Source organism: Glandiceps talaboti, chromosome 22 (genome assembly GCF_964340395.1).
Source record: "Glandiceps talaboti chromosome 22, keGlaTala1.1, whole genome shotgun sequence".
NCBI classification, from domain to species: domain Eukaryota; kingdom Metazoa; phylum Hemichordata; class Enteropneusta; family Spengelidae; genus Glandiceps; species Glandiceps talaboti.
In genome coordinates this window covers 2,847,215-2,860,000 of record NC_135570.1, presented here as the reverse complement: position 1 = coordinate 2,860,000, position 12,786 = coordinate 2,847,215, and the positions used below count along the sequence as shown (strand labels likewise).

Below are 12,786 nucleotides of genomic sequence, written 5' to 3'. Positions count from 1 at the left end.
TTTTTCGTAAGTAGTTTATATATGAAGTTATCATGTTTAGTGTGCTAAACTTCTGAAATGTGTACTGTACGCGTTACAGAACAGGTTGTATCGTCACATGTTATGCACTGCCATGCACGAGTCTATATTACTGACTTGACTCTAAACACCGTGGTATTTTACCCCTTTCATAAATTATCAACCAAATATGTCAATATTATCGACATTTTATTGTATTCTTAAACATATCTCGGCAAGCAAGTGTCTGTGGTACTGGACTCCATTCTGACATTTATCCCTGTCTTGCATGGAGCCCTTAGAAGTTGGAGGTAAGAAGAGTCCTTCCTACCTCTAGGCTCTAGCTAACGTCATCCATGCTATGTATTTATATCCATGGTTCCTCCAAAACTGAGGAATAGAAGGGGGTATTACTCAAATATCTTGCAACCATTCAAAGTATAAAACACACTAATATACCCATGATGGAACTTGAGCATACCTTCCAGATGAAAAGTTTGCAAACTTTCTAGTGGCTTCACAATAATAATACGTGTATAAATCATTTACCTATGATGTTTAAAATTATGAGGCAGGTGACATGAAGATGTGTTTCTGCCTTAATATCTCTTTCTTGAGGGAGAGAGAGTGTGTGTGTGTACGCGCTTGTGTGTCTGTGGAAAAGGGAGATGACAAAAATGTCTCAAGCGTGGCAAGATGTGGGGGGTTACTCATTTTGTTAGCGCAACTGAATTAACAAAATTCAGTAGTACTATAGGCACGGTATGGTATTTAGCCCCTGAATTAGTCAAAAAATTGTTGCCACTTTCGGTGAATATTAGCCATTACTAGGGCTTTAAAATTATGAAATGTAGTGACGTAGGATATTTTAGCTGTAGAGGAGAAATGACTAGATAAAAGATCTATGCTGGCATGGAAAAGCTGCTGTCATTTTCGATCACATGGGGCACCACACATGCATGAAAATTTTTATTTTGAGATGCAACTTAGCCTCTCCTGACACCATTTTCATACAATATTACTATCGATATGCTGAGTCAATATCATGGTGGTAAAGGGATAAGAAACAAATTCTTTGTATTATAAATGTATGTACTGTAATCACCTCTAATTAGACTAATTGGCAACCTTCAGAGCACAGATCCGAGGTCTTGTTACAAGATTAGACAAGTCTAGTGTATGTTGAAAACACATCATGTGAGTCATATCTTTCATTGTTGAACAAACTCTATGACATTTACAAACTACTTGGCATAAAGACAATTTAGAGTTTATTCTATAGTGCAGTGCATAGCACATTCTTTGATGAAGGGAGGGCTCATTTGTAATTAATTTACTCATATTTCTGCAAGAAATAAGTAAGAGTGTCTCACTGTAGTAACCTTGTCATCATCTTGAGTGGCTAACACTAGAAAATATCATTGTTGTGATATGCAGTATTGGTGCACATTGGTTGAAGTAAGTCCATCAGGCAGTAGTCTTTGCACACATATGAGCAATATCACTGTGTGAGCAATACATGTAATCTATTTAAAGGTCACATACATTTGTAATTTGATTATGGACAATGACAGCTTGTGTGAGAACATTGAGGTGTAATAATTGTTATTATATACCCAGTATTGATTCCAATGCAATTCAATGGAGAGCATGCGCATTGAACCTGGGCAATAATTTTCCGTATCACGGCCCGGCACACTTTGTCCAAATATGGCAAGTGGTGCACTCGACATCAATATCCATTCCCTCAGTGATTTGGCTTTGTTCATTTCATCACTATTTTGACATTTCTGCAAATAAAATAATATTTCAGTGCCAATTTATGTGATTATGTGATTCAAATGATGTTTCTGTGCCACTACATGGGGTATATGATAAAACCTTTATGGCCTGGATATTAGTTTTGCGGACCTCAGTAGTACTGCTTACTCCTAAAGTTGAGCCTTTCCACCGTACAACCTTGGTGTGCAAAACCTATACCCATGCCGTAAAGATGATTAAGTTTCACCTAACATTCCTGATTCATAGTGATTTTTTTCATTTATCCACAGACTTTGGTATAAACAGTATTCTATATCAAAGAGGAATTTATCCACCAGAAACCTTTCAAAGAGCACAGAAGTATGGTTTAACGATGCTAGTCACGACAGATAATGTCCTCAATGACTATCTAGCCAATGTACTCCGCCAGCTCAAAGGTAAGTCAACATTCACTGCAGGTGTTCACTGAGATTGTGTTACTGCCCGCTTCATGTCACCGTTCACTGGCTCGGTTTGATACAACCACACACAAATAAACAAGAAGCTTCACATTCTACATGTTAAGACCAAGATTGCAATTTCTTGCTACATTTTGTCTAAATAAAATAAAAATAATAAAACTTACTGCTACTACACGCAGACATGTGGATGCCGATATTTTGATATCTGCATTTGATATGTACATGTATGGTGGCGCATTACATGTACATGTAGTTCATTTCTCTTACTGTTTTAGACAAAATATCGATATCACAAGAAACTGTGTTCATACAATCTTGCTATGTTTTAACTGTTACATGTGCATTTTCTTCCTGGGTTCTGCATGGTTGTATCAAACAGCCAGTGAACAGTAACATGAAAGGGATGGTATAAGCTACATTTGTAGTTGCATGTAAGGATGTGATATGATGTGCCATGATATGATACCAGTATGGTGTGATATGATGTGCCATGATATGATACCGGTATGGTGGGATGTGATGTGCCATGATAAGATAAACATTCTGCCAAACTAGTAACATGATTCATTCCTAATTTCAAGTGCTGATTAACTTCAGCTTGTAACCCGTGTACTGACATGATATAATTTGTGATTCTGTAATGTCATTTTATCAACTTCCACATAACAAAATACATGTAGTCCCATTTAGCATAGAATCCAGTCTTTTGGGTGTATATTCCAGGGCTTGAAATTAACTTTTTTTCTTTCATAGTCAAAATGGGCTACCAATTTCAGAAAGTGGTAGTCCAAGGATGGTCACCAATAGTCCTATATTTCTGAACTGAAAACAGACTTCCTCTATTGGAAAAATGTGTGTTATTAAAATACTTTTATGTCTGTAAATCTTCCATCCTTTAAGTCATTGCATAGTCAGTGGTAGCCAGAGTTCACTACGAGCTGCAAATTATAGTAGCCCAAGGACAAAAATTTGTAGTCTGTGGACATGGGACTACTGTTAAATTTCAAGCCCTGTATTCAAACCTAACATTAGATATAATTTCCACACAGTGACGTTGAGAATATGGTAATCATGTTTATATCATACTCGTCAACATTGCAAGTTTGTTCTAATCATGTGGTGATACTGTTGATGTCATCTTACAGTGGGAAGAATTAAAAACCCAATGCGAATTTTCACCTGTGTTTCTGGCCATAGCTTCATTAAAGCAAAAGATTTATAGCAAAATGCCAAGCTTGGCAGGGGAAATGCGAGAGCTAAATCCCTATTCAGGCTCGCCTATAGACTAAGATACGTCAGCTTATTAGAGCAAAAGATTTATAGCAAAATGTCAGGCTTGGTAGGGGAAATGTGAGAACCAAATCCCTATTTCAGGCTTGCCTATAGACTAAGATATGTCACCAAATCCCCACAGGAATGGATTCTAGGTTGAGTCAGATTTATCATGTCATCAGTCACATTCAGCCAGGTATCAGTCTGTGCTACAGCAAATTTCTCAATACTGTGCAGCTTTTCTGCTTGATATGATCATGCAGAAACCAATAACAAAGTGCACGTGCTACACTAGCAAGATTGAATGAGTACAGTTTCTTGCTACACTTTGTCTAAGTGAAATGAACTACACGTGCCACCATACAGACATCAAATGAACACCACAAAGGACATTTTACGCACCCTTCATTGGACGTTTGATACTACGAAAAACATTGATGCCTGAATGTCTGCATGGAGTTGCAATACATTTAAATGGTTTATTTCATTTAGACTAAATGTAGCAAAAAAAATGTGATCTTGCTATTGAAGTGTGGCATATGCAGTTTGTTGTTGGTTTCTGCGTGGTTGTATCAAACAGAAAAACTGCACAGTATGAAATTCACTGTAAATCTGTAGAAATGCAGATTTGTTGAGATTGAACAAGTACAAGCAGTCTGTGTTAGCATAGAAATTATAAGGAATGATCACAATATTAGAACTTTGTTTGTTTCAGCCAAAAAACCCTTCCCCCTAAATGAACATTCACAAGTGTGATATTGCTGTGTTTATATATACATGAGATGTGAACGTTTTCTAAATTTGGTTAGAAGTGAGAAAATGAAGTTCAGCAATCCATTGAAGACCCCCCCCCCCCAACAAACAAACTTTGTTTATTGATCTCGTGTGGCATTGTAGAAGTCCCTAACTCTAATCAAATTTGTTGTAATTTTGTTTGCAGAGTGGTTATTAAAGAAGACCATTCAGAAGTTAGTGTTAGTTGTGACTGACTTAGACACCAATGAAGTATTAGAAAGATGGCAGTTTGATATTGAATGTGATAAATCAGTGACAGAGGATAGGTAAGTATTATGTAGCATAGTGTTTAATAACTGTACATTAGAATGTATACGTATATGGGAGTGTAATCATGTAGGCGAACATGTTTTTTATTTCATTTTGTTATTTATTTCACTTTGACAAAAGTCAGGCAGTCCACACAGGTGATGAACACCTATAAATGTGGACCCAAAACAAATATACATAGAAATGAGAGACGACTGGCAAATACTACAGTTATAGTGCACAATAAATAGAAACAAAGATAAATTACATTAAACAACATTTTCATGATCAAACTTGTTCACGAGTAGCTCTCATGGTAATGGTTTGCAGTTAGAGTATAACAATTCTTCAAATGCTTGTTTATAATGACAAGTGAAAGATCAAATGACAAAGAGTTCAAAATAGAATGAATTCTGTTTAAAGTAGAATATCTAAAATTCTCAGTTTTAAAATAAGGTACTTTCGTTGTTAGGATGTCATTATGCCTAAAAAGAAATATAATTATCTATGTTGACATCATATTTATCATTCAAACTATTTACAACAAACTTGACATCAATCAATTCCCTTCTGTAAGAAAGTGGAAGCAGATCCAAGCTTAGAAGACGATGATTATATGTAATATGATCACTACTATCATTGCCCAACATGTGTTTTGTTAATTCTGTAATGATAAATCAAGTGCTACACATTCAGAAGACAAATTTGAAAGACAGTTGAACTTGCATCTTCTATTCAGAAGGCTAAAGGCATGACATTGTTTTTCCAAACATGCAAATTGAGGTCACTTTGAGTCACTACTTCATACCATGTGATGCATTCTAAGCCAATCACTGCAGCCTGTCTGAAAACAATGTTATTTACATATTCTTCATACGATATATTCATCTCATTCCAGCAAACCTCGAAAAGTAGTGGAGGAAGAGATCAACAAAGGAATCAAGGCAGTTATCAGACAAATCACAGCATCTGTTACATTTTTACCACTTTTGGAAGGATCAAGTAAGTTATACTGTGATCATTATACCATGACCACAGGAGGGCATTGTATACTACCAGGATGAGAGGATGGATATATCGGTAGTAGCCAATGCCCTCCTGCAGTCATATGACAAATTGACAAGTATAGTATGTTATTGAATTGTATGCAGTAATTTATTTATGCTCTGAGTTCGGAAATTAACACAAAATCTGATTGCAGAGCAAGGAAACAAAACTTCCACTCAAAGATTACGTATTCGGACCTTTGACCGATGATGTTGTGTTGCTATAGATAACAAACACCGTTGGTTCCTGAAAAGCAACTGGCATGTCACTTGGTTGTGATTATAAATCAATCCCTTGTATCATTTCATCATTGTGATTCAAATTTGATTGTTTTTCTTGTAGCTGTGTTTGATTTGCTGATCTACACAGACAAAGATGCCGATGTACCTGAAAAGTGGACAGAATCCGGTGCCCAACTCATACCACAGGCCCAAGAAGTCAAACTGAGATCATTTACCACAACAATACACAAAGTGGATGCCATGGTAACCTACAAAAGTGATCAGTGATCAGTGACAAACTCAAATGAATGATTTAGGGACTCTTAAAATGTCACATAAGCTCAGCAAGTGAAATTGTTTCATTTAGGTCAAGACCCCTCTCTCCCCTTAAGGTAGACGGAGAAGAATCGCTGGCCCAGTGAGGCACGTAGATCTGTAGCTTACATTGTTGACTTCAAAGGCCATTCACATAGAAAGTTGCCTTTCAATTTTCATGAAACTTTGAATACAGACTTAAAAATACCTAGTGAATTGATGTATGAAACAATTATTGGTTGATGGAAGCAAAATTCTGGACAAAAACGTCAAATTTGGTCAAATTTTTGGAAAGAAATTGGTGAAAATTTCGCAGAGCGTTGCCTGTAAATGTACTTGGCGTACACTCAGAACTGTGCCCTAGACATATTCAAAACAACAAATGCTACCGATATTTGATAGAAAAATAAGTGAATTTCCATTAATTTGACATAAAAAACGGTGAAAATGGTCCATTTTGAGTCCAAACCTTGTCATTTTCAAGGCCTAGGGTAAATCGTGTAACTCCGTAACGAATAATCTGATCAAAAAAATGAAAACCAAACATCGATAGGTCAGAGTTCAAAGAATTACCATACAACTACATTGTCCTCCGGGTACTTTCTGCCAAGACGTTTTTTTGTGTCAAAGGATTAGTCAGAATGTGGAAAAATCTCTCCGAGTGAAGCCGAAGATGACGTATTTTAATGAATATTCATGAGAGGTTATGTGTGGCGCCATAAGCTTTGAGGACTTCAATGCAGAAGTAGAGCTCTCTCTGTACAGCAGATCGTGGTGACAGCATAGGACCTACATTTTATGGCTTTTCAGTCGTAACATCGCGAGAATTTCAAAAAATCTGTGCAGTAAATAAGTTTTTATTTGTCGGAAATCACAATTCGTGTGTATATTTTGGTAAAGGGTCAGGAACATCAGAATATCTGTTTCTCTACGCTGACTGTGCAGGGCAGGCTGACAAACAAACACTTTGACATGTGCAAATAAAACACGTAATAAAGAGTAATAAAAAGTTCATCTCGCCCAAAACACTTTGTGCTTTGTCAGAAATCAGTTGAGCGGTTCTTCTCCGTGTACCTTAACCAAACTCCACAAGTGCAATGTTGGGATTTGTGATGGATGTTCTATTGTGTCATTTTTGTCCATATTTATTGATCTTTTTCCATATATTGATTTAATACTAAATGGAAACCACAGTGAAATGTTAATATAGATTGTGCAAAAATGAAGTTCAGCAATTGAAACGAACCAAACCTACTTCCCATAACAAAGAATTTCACGTCCTGAGCCTAGGTGACATTCCAAGACTGTCCCTTACCAGTATAGTACATTATAACACACAACAATAATGCAACACACTGCCTGTGATGTATGTTTCATGCAATCCCAGGACATTTTATGAAACTTAACTAAATCTAAATTTACTATATTACAAAACAAAACAATGATGCTACAAACTGCCAGTTAATAAAATTACAGGACTATTAATTTAATTTATAAAAACTTCAGACTGCATTATTATAATAATCCAGCATACAAAATTGAAATACTGTGAGGGTTTTTTTACGACACAAACATAACCTCAATATACTAATGTATTGGAGTATTCCTCCTTCCAATTTAAGAGAATGATGGTAATTTTTCTCCAGAAAGAAGAGTACATAATGATATAAACAAAAACCATAAAGCTATGAACATTGAAAAGATGGTTCAAGCCAGATCAAAAGTAGATAATTTGTACTTACTTAGGGTGCCTGTAAGTAATTCTGTTTCTCACGTAATACCTTAAAAATAATGGGTCAGTCAGTCAGTCAATCAGTAGTCGGTCAGTCAGTTTGTATATCAATCAGTCAGTCAGTCAGTCAGTCAGATATATTAATGTACATGTTGATGATATTTTAATTTCACAGTTGCACTTTAACATACGACTCAGAAATGACAAAGTCAGAAGGAAACTTTGAGCATTTTGTTTTATTAAATTTCCCCAATTACAGCAATAAATTATAACTCTCAGTTCACTCATGTGATCGCCATCATGATACAATCAGTAATGCAACATTTCCTAATCTTGCCATAGAGGGCATCATTGAAGAAATATAGGTGATGAGAAACACACAGCCACCCTTATCTGTATACGTGTGCAATAAGTGAGTACAAAACAGCCATTTTTGTACTCGATTATTGCCGTTATTCAAGAACCATAAAAGGGATTACTTGTGTAGTTGTGATTAACTTGCCATAGTGTTCACTCCTACTACATGTATTGGTATTTGCATTGCAGTGGAATACCGCAAACTTTACATACCTGTACACAAGTTAGTGTGAGTGTTTCATTCACATGAAATCACATGAATGCAAATGTAATAATACACTTGTTATGAATCTCAGTGTGTGTACATACTAGTAAGTCCATAGGAATAACATTAATCAGGAAGGCGGAATTGAACGTTGGTAATATCATTCTTTCAGGCTCCATGTCAGTACAGTGAGATTTGCAATATAAAGGGCGTGTGCAAGATACATCCTGTTAGCAGTCCATTAGGTAGCATTTCCTATGAAACAACTAATGGTTCCCATGTTTTAAAAAAAATGTAAGCTAATACTTGGGATATGATTCGCCATACGAAAAGCAATATGGCTGCCATGTCTGCGTAAAATCAATTCATTTCATCAGTGAATGCAACTTTTAGTGAAGTACTCATGTCATTTTTTCAACCCATTTAACTGAGAAACTTCACGTACATTATTGTCTACTTTCAACCACCACAGAACCATATAAGCAGAAATGTATACTGGTAAAATTAATTATTTGACATCGTGTAAGTCGACCCAAAACTTGAAGCTAGGTCATAGGTCAAAGGAAACAATAGTTCATCTAGTTGTAAATAGACAGCTTTTTGAGGCTTCCTCGTGTCCTGACAAAAATGCAATGTTATGTTCCAATTAGCTGACTCGTCCTTGTCAACAAAAATGCCCAAATCTCTAGCATTACAAGAAAAATTTGATTCTAATGCACCACCATTTTAGTATTTCGTGGGTCAACCTGTTTCAGATACAACCAAAAAGTCATTTTGTTAGCCTTTTGCATATCTTGAATACACCCATATATTAATATGTATAAGAGAACTTCATGATGTGATAAAGTTAGTGTGACTACTTGTTGCATTTGTACTTTTGTATGTAGTGTTCTGTGCTATACTTTCATTAGTGAACACAGCAAGAAGTACTTCCCAAATACATCATAGTTATACTCATGTGTCATGTGGTCCACCATCCACGTCCATCATCCACAGGTAGGACAAATTCAGTTTATTAAACATACAACTGACGGCGCCTGGGACCCTATTTTGCATATGACTGACTATGTTTGGAGGTGGAGAACTTGTGATGACTCACTGGCAAGTAATCACCAAAATATTAACATTCCCTACATCTGGGTTTTTCACATGCAAATGCCGCATATTTGAATAATCCTGAATGACACACAATCTAAGTAGCTGTTTGCAGGGGAATTTGTCTCATTTGGAAAGGTTTTTTCATTCTATGAAACAAACAGACTGATTTTCGACTAATTTGTGTATCAAGTTACCATCCTACGACATTCACAAACAATTTGTACATGATACATGACCTGTGTGTTTCTCGGAGCACAGAAAAAATGCTGAAAACAAGACCCATAAGCTAGTGCTCTGTACAGCAGTTTGAATTTCCCACATTTGCATAGATTAGCCATAATCCTCTTTATATAGGGCAGTTCTGTCTTTAAGTACAAGATACCATATCAAACTAAAGATCAATCATAAGTATGTCTCTCACTGATGTTACAACACTGGTAATCCAGCCTTCAGTTTACTAAGATAGACGCAAACTAAATCTATTGTTCTTCAATGTGGTAGATTACACATGTGGGTGATAGCGGTTCCTCTGTTGTACAATTCTAATCACCCTGTGATCAAGATAGTATAAACATTGTACTAAAACACTATACTGCAAGTTCAGCAAACTCTTGTCAATAAAACTCTACCATGCCTGAGACTATAATTACACCAACATCCATTCAATAGCTTGTATCACTGTTGTATCAACATGTTGCGACAATAGTTTTAGTTTGTGTCTATCTTTAGTAAACTGAAGCCTTGATTACCAGAGTAGTACTGTGTTATATGTTGCAGATTAAAAAAGCTAAAGAACTTTTTAATATAAAGACATAAATGAAAGTTGATATAACATAGCATTAGTATGAATTCAGTTTCCCAAATTACACTTTAATATTTTGGCAGTTTTTATACCGGTACTATTTACTATATTTCATAGATGAGTATTCATTCTTACATTTCCTTATTAAGGCCAAAAAAAAATTGTTTCTGGTCAGTGAGCCCATCACTTAAATACCCTCACGTCTGTCTTTTTCCTTTGTATATGTCCAGCCCATGTAGTCTGCAGATTCGGGGAAATACAAAAATAACCCTTCCTACTTCAGTGAAGACAACTCCAGAGCCAATCATGAACAAGCAAATGACATCTGCCCCACATACACACTTGCTCTAAAGTACTAAATAAAAAGAACTGTACCTGCCATAAATAGTAGATTGAGTGACAGGTTTGTTGAGAATTATAAAAAAATATTGTGTCATTTCACCACTTCAGTCAAAATGTCCTGACCAGAAACAATTCTTTTTTGGGGGGCCTAAAATATCATTTCTATCATTATACTGTCATTACTGTCCACTTCTTTATTCACCAAAAAACTCACCAATAACATATTATTATTTATCATACTGTAGAATAATTAGATATCATTTGTAGTTTCCTGCTACTGATAGTATGTTGTAAGATTGCAACAGTGTTTTCCAAACAAAACGACACAAACACACCACCATATAACATCTCAAAGTCTTCCTACTTGTATAAAACAAGTTCTCTGTGTCCTAAATCATTACATTCCCTTTGTTGCATTATTCCGTTGATAAGTTAAATCATTAGTTGACAGTTTGAAAAGTACTGTAAATTCACTCATATTGAATTACTTCGTGTACATATTTTATAAAAACAGCTACAATACATATACATATACATTAGCTTCAGATGAACTTGCCTCGCACCACACTGCCACCAAAGTGCTTTTTTCTAAACACTGCCTTCCATATAAAAGAAAACACATTTCACATTTATTTTGTTTAATATTGTGACTAAAAATTGAGTTAGTAATATGTATATTTTCTTTCTTTGTAAATGTTCTTTTTTATTTTTGAATGTATATAATAAATTTTGAAAATACCTGTCTGTGATGAACTACGTGCTTATGGGTCTCTGTAACCATGGATACAAAATGTCTGTAACCATGGATACAAAATGTCCATCACAGCTCATTAATAGCCTTCTCTGCAATATTGAGAAAATAGAATATTTTGTGAGAGACATACACTAGAAATGAAAACAAATTGAAATACAATATTTGATATCTATGTAATAGGGTATGAAAATATTTCACTTGCAATGTCCAATCATTTTTCTATCAGAGGGGTAATATTTATTTGCTCAACTCTCCCATTTTATTTTTATGATCAGTATCAAAGACTTTTTCACATGCTAATTTTGACAAGTAGTTATGTACTCTCTATTTTTTCAAATTACTTTGCATTACCAAGTAATAAAAAAATATTTTCATTTTTTCCATAAGAAAAAATTGTGTTTTATTTCAGTGTGACTAAAGCAGATACTACACTACAGAAAGTCTTACTTGCAATAGCAACCAATGCAGTGTTCGGCAGATTGTCGGCAAAAATCGAGTAATGTGCTAATATTTCTATATAATTAATATCCTTTAAATATGTAGGGTTTAAAGTAATGTATATCATCACACAACCCATGTGGCACAGTGGTTAAGGTTCTGACTTCAAACCCTTAGCCTGTAAAGTTTCAGGTTCAATTCCTGTTCTGGTTTAGAGATTTTTTTTCATTCACTTGGTGATTGTAATAGATATAAGTGATAAAAACACATATGTAAAAGGGGGGGACCCGACAGAGTAGTGGGTAAGATTGTGGACTGGCAAGACAGAGTCCTGAGTTCAATTCCTAGACCGGCAAGTTGGAGTTGGAGTTGGAGTAGGAGTAGGAGTTGGAGTAGGAGTTGGAGTAGGAGTAGGAGTAGGAGTAGGAGTTAGAGTAGAGTAGGAGTTGGAAAAAAGAGTTGCAAATAATTCTTTATTAGAACATTCTTTTATTGACTATAAATTTGAAACAATTTCAAAATAAATGTAAGTGTTAACTTTTTTTTTGCTACACCACAAATGATTCTTTATTACAAAATTTATTTGACTATAATTTTGAAACAATTTCAAAATAAATGACACAAATTAACTTTCATAGTAGCTTTAACTAATTATAATGTACCACTCCAAATAAAGACTACTATAATTCTTACTAGACTTTGTTCAATATATTCCAAGTACAAATATAAATGTCAACCCTATTTTCTAAGAGTAATTTCATAACAGTAATCAATACAACTGTACTAAAGGCAGAAATATCCTTGACTGCATTAAGTTGTTACGATGAGATATGTAGAATAATTTAATTGGTCACCGTTTGGGTAAAATAAGGAACCTTCAGTGATATCCCAGTTTCACCTTGGAATGGAGTGGTACATTCTGACTGGTTAAAGCTACTAT

General features: G+C 35.2%; 1 protein-coding gene across 1 annotated transcript in view; it reads left to right on the top strand.

Annotated features, from left to right (window-relative positions):
- LOC144452344 (mitotic spindle assembly checkpoint protein MAD2A-like) overlaps window positions 1-6,338 on the top strand; it is a 6,408-nt gene extending 70 nt beyond the window's left edge. The window contains exons 1-5 of the mRNA XM_078143424.1: window positions 1-6; window positions 2,049-2,195; window positions 4,432-4,552; window positions 5,434-5,537; window positions 5,925-6,338. The exon at window positions 1-6 is cut by the window's left edge and continues 70 nt beyond it. Coding sequence (XP_077999550.1) covers window positions 1-6; window positions 2,049-2,195; window positions 4,432-4,552; window positions 5,434-5,537; window positions 5,925-6,091 — 545 coding nt within the window. The 3' untranslated portion in view covers window positions 6,092-6,338. The remainder of the gene's footprint in view (window positions 7-2,048; window positions 2,196-4,431; window positions 4,553-5,433; window positions 5,538-5,924) is intronic.
- The last annotated feature ends 6,448 nt before the right edge of the window (window positions 6,339-12,786 follow it).